Source organism: Eretmochelys imbricata, chromosome 1 (assembly GCF_965152235.1).
Source record: "Eretmochelys imbricata isolate rEreImb1 chromosome 1, rEreImb1.hap1, whole genome shotgun sequence".
Lineage (NCBI taxonomy): Eukaryota > Metazoa > Chordata > Testudines > Cheloniidae > Eretmochelys > Eretmochelys imbricata.
In genome coordinates, this window is record NC_135572.1 from 137,761,006 (window position 1) to 137,777,771 (window position 16,766).

The following is a 16,766-nucleotide window of genomic DNA, read 5'->3' on the forward strand; positions in this document are numbered from 1 at the left end:
ACCAAATGAAGTAAAAATCTTAAATGAATCAAACTGTACCATAGAATCGCTATGGATAGCAATTCCATGCTCTAATAATAAGAATATAGCAGTAGGGGCCTATTACTGAGCACCTGACCAGGATGGTAATAGTGACTGTGAAATGCTCAGGGAGATTAGAAAAGCTATAAAAATTTAAAAAAAAACTCAATAATAATGGGGAATTTCAACTATCCCCATATTGTCTGGGTACATGTCACCTCAAGATGGGATGCAAAAATAAAATTTTCTTCACACCTTAAATAACTGCTTCTTGGAGCAGCTAGTCCTGGAACCCACAAGAGGCAAGGCAATTCTTGATTTAGTCCTAAGTGGCGCACAGGATCTGGTCCAAAAGCTGGACCGTTTGGTAATAGTGCCCGTAATATAATTAAATTTAACATCCCTGTGGCGGGGAAAATACCACAGCAGCCCAACACTGTAGCATTTAATTTTAGAAAGGGGGACTACACAAAAATGAGCACGTTAGTAAAACAGAAATTAAAAGTGCCAAAAGTGAAATCCCTGCAAGCTACATGGAAACTTTTTAAAGACATCATAATAGAGGCTCAACTTAAATGTGTACCCCCAAATTAAAAAACATAGTAAGAGAACCAAAAAAGTGCCACCATGGCTAAACAACAAAGTAAAAGAAGCAGTCAGAGGCAAAAAGGCAGCCTTTAAAAAGTAGAAGTTAAATCTTAGTGAGGAAAATAGAAAGGAGCATAAACTCTAGCAAATGAAGTGTAAAAATATAATTAGGAAGGCCAAAAAAAATTTGAAGAACAGCTACCTAAAGACTCAAAAAGTGATAGCAAAAAAATTTTTTTAAGTACATCAGAAGCAGGAAGCCTGCTAAACAATTAGTGGGGCCACTGAACGATCAAGATATTAAAGGAGCACTCAAGGACAATAAGGCCATCGCTGAGAAACTAAATAAATTCTTTGCATTGGTCTTCACGGCTGAGGATGTGAGGTAGATTCCCAAACCTGAGCTATTCTTTTTAGGTGGAAAAATTTGAGGAACTGTCTCAGATTGAGGTGTCATTAGAGGAGGTTTTGGAACAAATTGATAAGCTAAACAGTAAGTCACCAGGACCAGATGGTATTCACCCAAGAGTTCTGAAGGAACTCAAATATGAAATTGCAGAACTACTAAGTGTAGTTTGTAACCTATCATGTAAATCAGCTTCTGTACCAAATGACTGGAGGTTAGCTACTGTGACGCCAATTTTTAAAAAGGGTTCCAGAGGTGATCCCAGCAATTACAAGCTGATAAGCCTGACTTCAGTACCGGGCAAACTGGTTGACACTGTCAGACATATAGATGAACATGATTTGTTGGGGAAGAGTCAACATGGTTTTTTTAAAGGGAAATCATCCCTCAACAATCTACTAGAATTCTTTAAGGGGTTCAACAAGCATGTGGACAAGGGGGATCGAGTGAATATAGTGTACTTAGATTTTCAGAAAGCCTTGGACAAGGTCACTCACCAAAGGCTCTTAAGCAAAATAAGCTGTCATGGGATAAGAGGGAAGGTCCTCTCATGGATTGGTAACTGGTTAAAAGATAGGAAAAAAGGGTAGGAATAAATGGTCAGTTTTCAGAATGGAGAGAGGTAAATAGTGGTGTCCCCACAGGGGTCTGTACTGTTCAACATATTCATAAATGATCTGGAAAAAGGGGTAAACAATGAGGTGGCAAAATTTGCAGATGATGCAAAACTACTCAAGATACTTAAGTCAAGGAGACTACGAAGAGCTACAAAAAGGTCTCTCAAACGTGGGTGACTGGGCAACAAAATGGCAGATGAAATTCAGTGTTGATAAATGCAAAGTAAGGCACATTGGAAAGCATAATCCCAAGTATACATATAAAATGATGGGGTCTAAATTAGCTGTTACCACTCAAGAAAGAGATCTTGGAGTCATTGTGGATAGTTCTCTGAAAACATCCACTCAGTGTGCAGTCGCAGTCAAAAAAACGAACAGAATGTTGGGATTCATTAAGAAAGGGATTGTTGATAATACAGAAAAGATCATATTGCCTCTCTATAAATCCATGGTACGCCCACATCTTGAATACTGTGTGCAGATGTGGTCGCCCCATCTCAAAAAAGATATATTGGAATTAGAAAAGGTTCAGAAAAGGGCAAAAAAAATTATTAGGGATGTGGAATGACTTCTATATGAGGAGACATTAATAAGACTGGGAATTTTCAGCTTGGAAAAGAGATGACTAAAGAGGGATATGATAGAAGTCTGTAAAATCATGACTGGTGTGGAGAAAGTAAATAAGGAAGTGTTATTTACTCCTGCTCATAACAAAAGAACTAGGGGTCACCAAATGAAATTAATAGGCAGCAGATTTAAAACAAACAAAAAGAAGTATTTTTTCAGACAACTTACAGTCAGCCCATGGAACTCTTTGCCAGAGGATGTTGTGAAGGCCAAGACTATAACAGGGTTAAAAAAAAAAAAAAACCTAGATAAATTCATGGAGGATAGGTCCATCAATGGCTATTAGCCGGGATGGGCAGGGATGGTGTCCCTGGCCTCTGTTTGCCAGAAGCTGGGAATGGGCAACAGGGGTTGGATCACTTGATGATTACCTGATCTGTTGATTCCCTCTGGGGCACCTGGCATTGGCCACTGTCAGAAGACAGGATACTGGGCTAGATGGACCTTTGATCTGACCCAGTATGGCCAGTCTTATGTTCTTATGTAGTGTAATTAATATAGTAGTTCTCGTCCCTGTTCGGGAACCGCATCCCCCTCCACCCCACCTCAGGGACTATGCCCAGGATCTTCAAAAACTGTGTCTTCTACCCACACTTTATCTGTGTGAGTGTCAAGCAACAGCGGTGCCTCTACTGCCTGGATGAGGCACACACCGTGGCACGCTGAACCCTCTGTAAGTCCTTTCCCTCCCAGGACCAGGGAAGCCCATGAACTCCGCCTCCGCAAATATCTTATGGAGGAGGCCACGCGTCCCCAGGCTCACTTGGATCCTGGCCCAGGAGACCCCCCACCCCCGTATAGCGGCCACCACCAGCAGTGAGTGAGTGCCCCCTCCAAGCACAGTGCTTGCCTCAGAGCTGGCGGTACCATAGGCTAGGGACAGGTCCTGATATGAGAGCAAAAAACTCTCACAGGCACAAAAGCCAGGTCTCTGCAAAGAATTGCTCTCAAGCTCAGCGTTTCCTCCTTGACCCGAGTCGGGAGAGATGTCACATGTAGATCCAGCTGGACCAGCACCCAAGATACTGCAGAGGCAGGGAGGGTAAGGCCAGGCACCAACGGGACCCAATGGTACGGATGGTCACCTGGGCACCCAAACATCTTGAACACTCACCGGTACGTGCAACACCACCCATTCCTCTGGGTTTATGCACCGTATCACTGTCCACTTTATGAAAGGATTATTCAGCACCTTTCCACTAGTGCTGGAGCTCACACCATCATGGGACCTTAATCTTGTTCTCTTCGCCCTCACGAGACCACCCTTTGAACCAATGGCCACATAGTCTTTCTCCCACTTCTCAATGAAAGTGGCATTGTTGGTAGCCATAACCCTGACCAGACAAGTCAGTGAGCTTGCAGCCATGATAGCAGACCCCCCTCCCCCCCCCCCCCCCCCGCAATATTCCACAAGGACAGGATGTCCTTACAGCTCCACCCCAAATTCCTTCCAAAAGTGGTATCTGCGTTCCACCTCCATCAGTCCATCCACTTCCCAGTATTCTGCCCGAAGCCACACGCCTCCCCGCTGACAGGGCCCTGCACTCCCTCAGTGTCCGATGCACACTAGTGTCCTTCCTCCACAGGACTGGACCATTTCAAAAATCACTTAAACTACTGGTGGCCATTGCCAAAAGGTCAAAGGGACAAGCCCTCTCATCCCAGCCCATCTGCAAATGGGTCTTGGAGCGCATCCTCAAATGCTACAAAAGCTCCAGCTAACACCGCCAGGCACAGTCATGGTTCCTTCTACACGGGCACAGGTGGCCTCCTCAGCCTCACTGGCGGATCTGTTCTGGCAAGACATCTGTCGAGCTGCAACGTGGTGTCCACACTTTCACGGCACACTATGCCGTAACACAAGTGGCCGCAACAGACACGGCCATGGGTAATGCCATACTACAGACCGCAGTGCCATTAGTATCCTCACACCCACCTTTGTGCTGATCATTGCTCACAAGACGCCCACATGTGGAATACACATAAGGACCATCACTCAACGAACAAAAGGTTACTTATCTGTAACTGGAGGTTCTTCGAGTTGTTTGGTCCTCTCTGTAGTCCACTACCCACCCTCCATCCCTTCTGCTTCAAACTGGATTTTGTAATGATAAGAGGGGAAACTGGAATGGCGTCAACCTGCACTACATCTTATACCCTCCTTGTGGGAGCCATGAGGAGACTCCCTGTGCACGTGCAGGTCAATGGACACTGCTAAGAAACACTTCTGGACTGAGGTGCATGGCGCTCATGCACGCTCACGTGTGGCATACACACAGGCACCACACATCTCAAAGAACTTCCAGTTACAGGTAAGTAACCTCCTCTTTCTAGTATTTGTGCTGTTCTGTTAAATTTACTTGAACTGCACAGTTCACATTTTCCTTAGTAACTAAAATTACTTTTTAATTTCCTTCCTAGAGAGGTAAAAGTGATGTTTTAGTGTGTGTATATATATACAACCTCTGCTAAATTTATTGTTTTGGATTTTTTGGTTGAGGGTAGGATTTGCCGCTTCCCTGCAGGACCGTTTCCTGATAATGGCAGCAGAAATGGACCAGTTTTCAGGAGCAGGTGTGCCAGAATTAGCTCAGTTTTGGAAAGAAGTCCCTAGAAACAAAGTGATGGAACATAGGTAAGCATATAGTTGGCTTAAAGGCTTTCTTATGTGGGTTTTGTATTTATTTGTGCATCATCATCAGTATTAAAGATTCTACAAGCTGAATTATGCTCTTGGTGACCCCTGTTCATCCCCATTGCATGCAGTGGGTTCTATAGGTAAAACTGATTGGGACTTTGTTATTGATGCATAAGCTGTAATAGAACTGAACTCTCACACTGTTAAGTGTTAACGTGAGTAAGCAGCAATAGGAAAAAATACTTTTGTAACAACAGTTAACAGATGTTACTGCATAGAGTAGATATGCTGAGTAAGAAAGTGCTATTTTTATATAATCACTTTTTACATTAGAACTTCAGTTCAACATTCTCTTGATAGTGGGTTTTTTTAAGGGGGGGAGGAGGTTGTACAATTTCTTTGCTGTTTTCTAAACAGCAAATAGTTAGAAAGAAGAATGAGGTAATATAGAAATATTTTCTAGTCAATGCTAGAATGCTCTTTTCCCCCATCAGACATGCACTGGTAGAAATGTCGACTGCAGAGCCTCCAGACCTGCTTTACTAAGTGTATACATTAATCCATGATGCAAAGCTTCTCCAGAACTCCACTTTATTTCATGCACACCTTAATTACCCTTACTAACAACTGCTCTTTTACACATATTTGGAAAAGTATGTTCTGCATAACATGACATACATTTTCACTTAGAACTTTCAGAATTTAGCTAAATCCAAATCAGTTTTCACCAGGTCACCAAAAAGAATATCTCAAAACATTCATTCTCTAATAGAAAACAGGGCTGGATAATTTCATCCTACAGTATGAATGTTGGAAAAAGTTAACATCAATTAAAGTAAAGTCTGGAGGACGGAAGCACTTGGCTTTAATAAAACTGGCAAGTTTGTTAGGGCATTACAACCTAATAACTCTCCATTATATGTTCCCGCCTCTTTATTGAAATTCATGTTTTACTAAATTGCTTTTTTGTTTAATTAAATCTGTTTTTCCAGCTCATATATGTTTGAGATGTAAATGTTGAACCTAACTATGTAATTCAAAATGGTACATAGATGCTCATAAGAGACTATCTTATAATAATTAGGCAGTTCATAAATGCAACCATTAGGTACATTTACTATTGCTCTGTCATTTAGTAAACTCATTCTTTCTGGAAAGTATAAAAGCATTGTCACTTTTCAAGGAATTGTGCGATTATTTCTCACATTTTAGCTTCTTTTTTTCAAAATACAAATCTTGTAAGGGTAGATTCTTCCAAAATCCCCAAAGAAAAGAATAAAGTTCTGTATAGGAAAACATGACACAATTTTTAGATCATTTTTGTTTACACATACTGAAAGGTAAACTGTGTGCATTTGCACACTGAGTTTGTAAAATGTAAGTAAATGCTTTCTTGCTTAAACACTGGTATTTTGTTAGGGTAGGCCATTGAGCAATAGTGAGAAATTGCTTGACTATATTAAAGCTGCCACAACAGCCTTCAAGGGATACTTGACTAATAAAGCAATACAAATGAAGGCACCAGGAAGCAAGATGTTCTGAAATGTGCTTGATCCAGTAATGTGGAATGTGGCATGTAGATTTATATGGTGCTGACCTTTTCGTTTTCAAGGAAACCTATTTCAAGTGGAGTAGAGCATGTCATTATTGCCCACCTAAAGTCATGCATTGTTGTTTGAATATTTATAGCTGCAGATTAATAGCTCCAGCTTGTTAAGTCCTCTCCCAGAGGAAGCCAGTTAGCATTTTGTTTTTTCAAAATCAAGTTATTCCAAAGCATTCTGTCCTTTTTATTCTGCTTTATTCTTCTCTCAAAAGTTTTAGTATTTCCATTCTTCTCACATAAGAAGACTGAAAGAAAGTCTCTTGATAAGTTTCAGAATAGCAGCTGTGTTAGTCTGTATTTGCAAAAAGAAAAGGAGTACTTCTGGCACCTTAGAGACTAACAAATTTATTTGAGCATAAGCTTTCGTGAGCTACTGAATGCATCTGATGAAGTGAGCTTATGCTCAAATAAATTTGTTAGTCTCTAAGGTGCCACAAGTACTCCTTTTCTTCTCTTGATAAGCTTGATTCTCCCCCCCCCCTCCCCTCCCCAGGCAAATAAATGCATCCATCTCCTCTCTAAATGGTCTTAAGTGTTTCCAAAATGGTTCTTGCTGTGTTTTATAAAATGCTTTAATTTTCAGTATCATGTGTGACATCAAATACATGCACTGGTTTTCTTCTCAAGTAACTTTTCTAATCTTCTTGTTATTGTAAACCATGTCTTGAAGCTGATTACTATGTATATTTAGGCATGCTTTGAAATTCTGTTTCTGCTTTCTCTAAATATTTTATACTTAACATAAATGAAACATTTCTTTAGTACTGAATCTTGGATTATAAACATCTATATAGTATATGTAACAGAATGGTTAAAAGCATAAAGGTAAGTGATATATTCTGAGGCAGTGGTTCTCAACCTGCAGCCTGTGGGCCACTTGCAGCCCAATGAGCATACAGTTGCAGTCTATGTGACAGCCTCAGGGCCATTCCTGTAACATATATTGTGTGGATGCGGCCAGATAACACATAAAGAGCTGCAAATGTGGCCAACAATGGTAAATAGGTTGAGAATTGCTGTTGTAAGGGATTATTCTGTTCCTGTTCTGCCTTCATGCTTCAAAAGCTGTCACAATGTAACCATGGTATTTTGGGCATGATCCATCTCCTGTCTACTTCATTGGGAATCAGAATCATATCTTTGATAACAGTGTTGTATTGAACTATTCAATGGTAAAATAATTGAACTCTAATATGTTTATGAAAAGTGTGTTTTAGGAATTTTGTCCTTTAAATGTTTTTGTTTTAGTTAAAACAAACTTCATAATATTATTGATAAACTGCATTTAAATTTTCACAGGTTAAGATGTCATGTTGTAGAAAGTAGCAAGCCTTCTACTCTGACATTAAAAGAGAATTCATTTAATATCCCTACAAAAACGAATGAAGATTTACACTTACAGGTAAGAGTGTTATTTCATAGAAATGGTCATTTAACAGAATTATAGATTAATAGCTTACCACTATAAATGGCAGTAGAAGATTTATTGAAACAGTACAAAACAAGTTCAAAACTGAAAATATTTTCAATGGAGGAATTGAATGCTACAAAGTAACTGTAAACCAAATACAGTGACGTAATTATTTTAATGATTCTTGAGATAATAAACTCTACTACATTTTCCACTTCCATCACACTACTCTCATTCCTTTTAGTAATTCTACTGCTTGGGGGTATGTAACACATATAAGTGTTCCTATCTATCGATTAGTAGAAAATGGTCATTTTTTATATATGTACATACATTGTCTATCTACAGATAGATAGATCAAAATAGAATTGTTTATATCTCTGAAGTAATATATTATACAGATGTGATCCAGATTATGGGAGCACACTGTGATAGAGGAATTCTTGCAGATTTTTTGTGTGTATCTTATAAAATATACTATTGGCTAATTCAGTATTGTAACTGCGTCTCAGAGTTACCTACAGCTAAAATCACTAGAGGTAGGAGACTTCATTCAGTAAAAAGCTATTTAATATCGTATAACCTATTTTTTTTCCAGCTAACTCAATTATTACAGGTTAATAAGAGACTTCAAGAGCAGATTGATCGCTGTGTCTGGTTCCAGCAGCTAATAGTTGTATTAGCATTGTTCTTAGTTGCTATTGCTGCCTTTTGCTTCTACCTGTTGTACACTCCGAGATGCTAAACAACAATGCTTTGTACTACACGTGCTGCCTGTGTTAATCGAGTTGAAAAGAGAGAGAATCCAATGCTGCTCCATTAAACCCTGAAACTACCAAAAACGAGAGAGGTCTGTGCTCTCTTGAGACTAAAGTACAACGTTGAGTAATACTATTTGCTGTTAAAAGAAGAAACAAAAGACCAACAAGAGCTCAGAAATTTACTGAAACTGTCTTGACACTTACAGTACAGAAAGAAGAGGATATTCGAAGAGCTAGGAGCTATGTTCACTGGACATGTTATTGAATATTACCAAACAGAAAAGATGACTAAATGTAACATAACTTAAAACTGCATAGAATATATTATTTTTCTCATTTTGGTTGAAGTACTTTTAAATGTCACTTTTTTAGTTTTGTTTCATTCTCATGCATACAGGATGTACTGAAAGGTGCAGGCAGGCTGCTTAAATGTATTTAAAAAAACCTCTTTATTTTTTTACAGAATTAAAATAGTTACATAGTACAGGTTAGATTTTTCTTACATGATATGTGTGAATGTACATAGTGTATATGAAAATAGGGACATATGAACCTATAGTACACAGTAATTAGATGGTCATGCTTTTTGAAATTCAAGAACAGCATCCTTATCATGGTTAATTCTTTATTTGTTTTTTTTCTGAATGTAAAATTATTATATAAATATTTCATGCCAGACAGTATACATCGTGCATCAGTTTTTAGCCATATTCCCCAGCAAAAATGCCTGCCATAATTCCAAAGACATTTGATAAAGCTACTTTTGTTGAGACACTGTCCTAATTAATTATAGATATTTTGCTCTGTTAAATTTCCCTACTTTAATGTTTATTAATTTCATGTTGTTGTAGAAGGAACTCTTTATTCAAACTCCCAAGCAACATGCTGTTAAGTAGGTCAGCAATAGTCAACTGCATGATTCAAATAAAAGCTAAAAAAAGAAAAAAAATCAATGTAGGAAACATTTCTGAGAGATGTGCAATATACTTCAATCATGCATGAATATTTGGAAGAAACAAGCCAGGTCAGGAAAAGACTGGATATATTAGACTATGAAAAATACAGTATCTGTTTCTTTGAAAGCATTTTAGGAATGATCTATAAAATGAGTGAGAATTTATTCTAGCAAAGATTCTTTGTACTCATTTCTGTAAATATTTATATTGAAATTATCTAAAAATTAAAAGCCTAAAAGGAGACATGGTATCTTTCATAAATTTTTAAATCCTTTTTTTTTTTTTTTTTAAACTAAGCCTTTATAATAAATGCTTGAAACTTAAAACTGAAATCTGGTTCTTGTTTTCTCCACATATTGCCTTGTCCGGATAAGTCTCTTGATTAATGCTGGGCTGATGGCTTTGATTTTTTTAAATCTATTAGAAAAGATAATTGCAGAGTTCATGGTATATTTTAAGGTACTGTTCCCCCCAAAAACATATTTAAGGGGAAAAACAGGACAAACTTTGGGTGTCTGTCTCTCTCATGTCAGTGTCTCTTTAATGATTATAGGTGTGGCATCATTGACAAAGTAAAAGAAAAACTGATCAGTATTTTATTCTACAAAATTGTAGGTAGTGAACTAATGGACTAATTCTGATGAAGCAGAATATCAATCCAATAAGGTTACTGAAAATGTACTATATAAATGGAAAGTTTCTTCAGAAATATCTTTGTACTTGGTGAGCTATCCTGTATTAACTCATACTTCATGTTTTATCACAATGTTCTCTTCATTTTTCATTATTCTGGGTGTCTTCATCTTGCTTTCTGCTGTTCTTTTATTTTCTACAATATTGAATACATTCAAACATAGGTTACCATTAGCCATATTGTTTACATTATTTTCCTATACTTCATATTCCAAACATTTCACCATCAACAAAGCATTTAATGGAACATCCTCTGGAAAAATAATCTAGAGTTCTGGTAACATACAGTAATTTTGTAAATTAGAAACAAGATTTACTAACTCTGTTTATAAAATGCTTATCACTAATTTTGACTGGATATAGTAGCACTTTATTGTAAAATTGCAAGGAATATATTCTTAGAATCTTTGCCAATATAAATATTCTAATGTTCTGGTGCTTTCATATATTTTCAGTATTTTTAATACTATCTTAGTATTTACTTTGTATAATTGATCAGATGAACATGTTTTCTATTTTAATATGTTTTAGAGGAATAAATGCACTTGTGAAATATAAGGAAAAATGTAGCATTTACTGTTCAGTCTTAAAACATTTATTGTAAGAGTTAAAAATCTGTGGGTTTTGCGGTAGGGGTTTGTCCTTTTAGGGTACAGTTCCTAGCACAATGGGACACCAACCTAGTATTGGCCTCAAGGTACTTGGTTTACCAAGATAGTGTGTGTGTGTTTGCAGTGTCCATACACACGTGCGCACATACACAATCTTGTTAAACCTAACTAGAATTTCAGTACCATACAGCATATGAAGATATAAATGAAATCCAAAAAGCATAATGAACCACAGAATAACTTCACTTTTGGGGCTAGGTTTATTTGGTACTTCCTCAGTACAAGGACTTGATGACCTCTGAAGGTCCCTTAGTGTCCTGCATTTCGATGATCACACAACATACAATTCTTCTTTGAGTAGTGTCCCTATGGGTGATCCACTTTAGGCACACATGCACCTCTTGAGCCTTGATTGGAAACTTTCAGCTAGACATGTCTGTTTGGCCCATGCATGTGCCCTGTGTATCCTAATGCCAGATTCCGAGGCTATACAGGGGTGCGCAGGTGATCTGCCCTCAGTTCCATCGCAACGGCCTTGACCTGAGATGGAGACTTGGCGTGTCTGCCTTGAGCATGCCTCAGCCTTTCTAATTTTTCCCTAGTGTTAAGATACATACTTAGTCTAGTAGTTGTTGGTAGTTTGTGTAGTTATAGTTAATTAGTTTTATACGTGTTGAGGGATTGGTTTGTTCTCCTTTCCCTTTTCCCTCTGGGAGACTCTCTATTTCCTGGCAGAGCATACCTGGTTTCAAATGCTGCCTCTCCTGCCAAGAGGCTATTCCTGTAAGCAACAGCCACTCTAAGCATGTCCATTGCTTGGAGGAGTCCCACATCTCCCAGAAGTACAACTTCTGCTTGGCCCTCAATTCTAGGGGAAGGAAGAACAGGGAGATCAATTAAAGACTGTTTGCGATGAAACACTCCCTGTGACCAGAACCAGGTCAGGAGACCCTCTTCCCCTCCCCCACACACCGTACATCTGGCCCCAGACAGATCCCTTCCACCTCTACTTGCTGTAAATTGACAGCAATGTACCAAACCGCTGGTAGTGTCTTATAGGGAGACCAGGGTTATGCAACCTTCACCTTGCCAACCAGCCTCCTCACAGGAGACAGTTGAGGAGCAGGAGGCTCAGCAGATGAGGAAACCACCCTCAAAACTCCAAGTCGTCTCTGTTGACGGATGAGGTGGTTATGCGTCCATCATCTTCCATTGCTGACAACTTCAGACAAATTTCAAGATCTCATTAGGAGGATAGCTGCCACTCTTCAGATCCCTTCAAAAAGGTCAAGGTTCCACAATACAAAGTGCTGGATATCTTGCAGTCAGCAATACTCTCCAAAGCGGTGCTACCCATCAATGAGGCTAAAATGGTGTGGCAAACACCTGCCACTGTTCCGCACCCCCCCCCCTTGTAAAAGGGGAAATAAAAAGTACAATGTTCCCCCTAAAGATTGACTTTTTGTTTTCCTATTTCCTACCTAACTCATTGGTAGTACATGCAGTAAGTGAATGGGATAGACAGAATTCTTCTAGGTTTACCCCTTACAATAAGGACTAGAAAAGGCTGGATCTCCTGTGGGCGAAAGTCCTATTCATCAGCAACCCCGCAATTTTTGATTGCTAATTAGCAGGCAATCATGGCTAAATACAACTTCACCAATTTAAAAGGTCCGTGACCTTTATTGAACAATTGCCACAAGAACACAGGGAGCAGTTCCCCGTCTGTGGTCTCTGAGGGCCAATTAATAGCCAGAACTGCTCTTCAAGCATCCTTAGATGCTGCAGACACTAGTGCCAGATCCATCTCCACAACGATAGTTAGGCTTGGGGCATCATCACGCCAGTTCTCAGGGTTTCCAGAAGAGGCACAGAACACTGAGGGGGGACCTCCCTTTGACAGTCAAACTCTTCTTGGAATCCATGAATGTGTCCCTGCACATACTGAAGGACTTGAGAGCTACCTTACAATTCCTGGGCATATATACACCTACAAATAAGAAAAGTTTTAATACGTGTCAGACTGCCCAGAGGTCACGTTCTGCTCAGTTTTCTGGATTCCATAGATCCTCTGAACCCCCCCAAAAAGAAACAGATTCCAGAGAAAAAGAGCTGCTCAACCACCCAGGCATCATCCAAACAGTTTTGTTGGGTTGGTCAAGAGTTTGAATCCTCCCATACCTCTGGAGTTATAGTTGCACCCATTGACCCAGCTCCCTCTTTGGGGACCACTCTTTCTGTTTCCAGCAATCTTGGAAACAGATCACTACCAACAAGTGGGTCATGGAGGTCATAATGTCAGACTATACATTTTACACTGCTCCCTCCCGTCCACCTCCATTCCCTGTCCCCCTTCAGGGACCCTTTTCACAGGCTTATATTAAGACAACAGGTGGACTCTCCTCCAGCTAGGAGCAATAGAAGCAGTCCCTTCCCCTCACATGGGTGCAAGAGGTTTTACTCAAACTGTTTCCTAGTGTCAAAGGAGGACAGAGGATGGAAGGCATCTTAGATCTAAGATTCTTAAACAAGGACATGAAGCCTCAAAAGTCTAGAATGATGACTCTGGCAACAATATGTCCCTTACTGGAGGAAGGAGATTAGTTTTCGGACCTTTACCTACAAGATGCCTATTTTCATATATCGATACACACATCACACAGGAAATACCTACGCTTCACATTAGGCCAGGATCATTTCCAATACCGGGTGCTTCCCTTTGGCCTGTCGTCATCCCCAAGGGTGTTCTCAAAGGTATTGGCAGTAATGGCAGCTTACCTTCAGCAGGAAGTGATCCTCATCTTTCTGTACCTCAACAACTGGCTCCTCAAGGGTCTCTCCTACAAAAGTAGTGTTATCATCCTTCCACATGGCCCTGGCTCTGGTCCAGGAGCTGAATGTAAAAAAATCCACATTGACACCTGTACAAAGGATGCAGTTTATACGGGCATATTTGGACTCACTGACAGCCAGACGCTGCCTTTGTTTGGGCTCTTTAGGACACATGGCACCTTGCACCTTTGTGATGGATCACACAAGGCTGCATTTTTGATGCTTCCAGTGTTGGCTCTGATCAACCTGCTCCCCAGTCAGGAATACCCTGGACAGGCTGTGATGGTTCTCCTGCAAGTTTATAAAAAAAAAAAAAAACTCCCTAAGCTGGGGCAAATCAGTGTTTGTGTGGGCATCCCTTTCTGGTGCCTGACCCATCAGAGACTTTAACAACCGATGCATCCCTGTTAGGCTGGGGAGCCCATCTCAATGCCATCGCAACTCAGAGCAGGTGGACAACCCAGGAAACCAGTCTACATATCAATCTATTTCAGGCCTGTCCGAAATGCATGCAGTCATTTTCTACCCCTCAAGGGCAAAGCAAACAGAGTCATGATGGACAACATATCCTGCATGTTCTACATCTACAAGCAGGGAGGAATGAGGTGCCCCATGCGCTGAAGCAATGAAGCTATGGAACTGGTGCATAACCCGTCAGATCTGTATTCCAATTGTCTACCTCACAGGCATTTGGAACGCCAGAGCCAATGCCCTCAGCAGACACTTCGCACAGTACTACGAATAGGAGTTGGGAACTCAGATTCTCCACAGCATATTCCAAAGATAGGAACTGCCACAGGTTGACCTTTTTTGCTTCCTCAGAAAACAAGAACTGCCCTCTTTTCTCCTCACCACTTCTTGAGAGTCACCTTCCTTCTGTGTTGGAAGGAAGGGTTTGTTTTATTTTTCCCCCCTACAGCCCTAATTCTGTGGGTCATAAACAAGATCAGACATGAGAGCCAGAGTCACCCTTATAGTGCCTACCTCTCCAAGACAGGTGTGGTACTCATACTTGCTTCACCTCTCTAACTGCCATTTAAGCTTCCAGCCATTCCTCATCACCTATCTCAGAATGTGGGTTGTGTTCTTTATCCCAGCTGAGTAGTTCTGCATCTCAGAGCATGGTTCCTCAATGGTTCTGGGATTAGAGGCTTCCTGCTCTGTGGAAGTACAAGAAGTGCTACTAAACAGCACACAGACATCAACCTGTACTATTTACCTTCAAAAATGAAAAATACTCTTCTTGTTGTGGTCGTTGCTCCTATTGGCCTATTCAGTTCCATTCCCACTTAGCCTGGATTACCTGTTGGATCTGAAGAAATTGGGATTATCCATCAGCTCGACCTAGGTACATTTGGCTGCTAGATCAGCCTTTCATCCCACAGTGGAGAGATATTCCATATTTTGCTCACCCAGCATTTCTAGATTCATTAAAGGTTGGGCTATCTGTACCCCCACATTATATAGCCAACCCCAACCTGGGACCTCAACCTGGTTCTCAATCATCTTATGAGACCTCCATTCGAACCAATGGCAAATTGCTCCCTGCTCCATTTATCTATGAAGATTGCCTTCTTAGTTGCCATCATGTTGGTCCGTAGGGTCGGGAAAATCAGGTCCTTACTGGTGGATCCCCCCGCTTTTACAGTGTTCTTCAAAGATAAGTTTTTACACCCACAGCCTAAATTCCTACAAAATGTTCCACTGGATTGCCACTTTAATCAGTCCATCCACCTACTACTGCTTTTTCCAAAAAGTCATAGTTGTCAGAAGGAATCCTATTTCCATATCTTGGATGTTAGAAGAGCTTTGGCCTTCTATTTTGGGTAGGCAATTTTGAAGATCACCTAGGCTTTTCATCTTCTTTATGGATAGATCCAGGGGATTCTCTCTCTCTATTCAGAGACTATCCAAATGAATAGCTGTTTGTATTTTCTGTTTGTTACGAGTCTGCAGGTACTAACCCCCACTTAATGTGATAGCACATTCAACCAGATCTCAGGCAACATCTATGCCATTACTGAAGAATGTACTAATTTTTGAGATACTGAGATGGGCTTCAGTACATGCATTTATGAAAGATTATGCCCTTATACCTATGACATCAGATCTGATGCAGCACTTGGTTCTGCAGTATTATCTTCAGTTCTGGACTCCATTCCAAATCTCCCCCCTCCTAGGGATACTGCTTGGAAGTCACCTGAAATGGAGCACCGATGGGGACACTACTTGAAGAAGAAGAAGAAAAAGAAGTTACTCCCCTTGTGCAATAACTGTGGTTCTTCAAGGTGTGTGTCTGTATGGGCGCTCCATTACCCCCCCCCCCCCTTTCTCCTCTGCTTTGGACTGTTCCTTAGGAGATGTTTGGGTAGAGAAGGAACCGAGAGTAGTTCACCCGCACAGCCCTATAAAGCCTTGGCGTCTGGCACAAAGACGCATAGGTCATATGCATGTGCCGAATGGGCACAGCTAGATGAAAATCTCTGATCAAGGGTCCTAGAAGCACATGTGCACTTGAAGTGGAGCACCCAACAGGGGACACATCTCGAACAACCTCAGTTATTCAGTGCAAGGTGAGTAACCTCTTCAAGCATGTTTAATCCTAAAACAGCATGTTTAACTTTATATGTGTTTCAGCTAAAGACTATGTACAAATTAGTATTATCAATAGTTTTAGGCTCTTGTGATTGATTTACCCAGGAAAGCACAGTTTATTTTTAACTGTTCATTTTGAAGAAGGTCCTACTTCTGAAGCTGAGTAGAGTCCTATAGCACACAATGATCAGGCTAGGTGATTTGAAATGAGTGGCTTAATTTAAAGTAGCACATGGTGGAAGGATCATTTTCAGCATTTCCTTCTGAGGCCATACGCATATCTAAAGTTCGGAGCCAAAAAACATTTTAGGGGACATAAATCCATGAATTGGTATTAAACAATAGCAATATGTAGAAAAGTGGGTCTGTTTTTCCTTATGTTTTCCTCATCACAACCAATGCAA

The 16,766-nt window shown here is 40.3% G+C and overlaps 1 protein-coding gene across 3 annotated transcripts in view; it reads left to right on the top strand.

Moving 5' to 3' along the window:
• Positions 1 to 10,889, top strand: part of MOSPD2 (motile sperm domain containing 2) — a 62,684-nt gene extending 51,795 nt beyond the window's left edge. For 2 of the 3 annotated variants that reach the window (XM_077816016.1, XM_077816017.1), the window contains exons 13-15: positions 4,765 to 4,894; positions 7,803 to 7,905; positions 8,513 to 10,889. In XM_077816016.1, coding sequence (XP_077672142.1) covers positions 4,765 to 4,894; positions 7,803 to 7,905; positions 8,513 to 8,659 — 380 coding nt within the window. In that variant the 3' untranslated portion in view covers positions 8,660 to 10,889. The remainder of the gene's footprint in view (positions 1 to 4,764; positions 4,895 to 7,802; positions 7,906 to 8,512) is intronic. The other variant, XR_013346037.1, reaches the window with a different exon arrangement.
• The last annotated feature ends 5,877 nt before the right edge of the window (positions 10,890 to 16,766 follow it).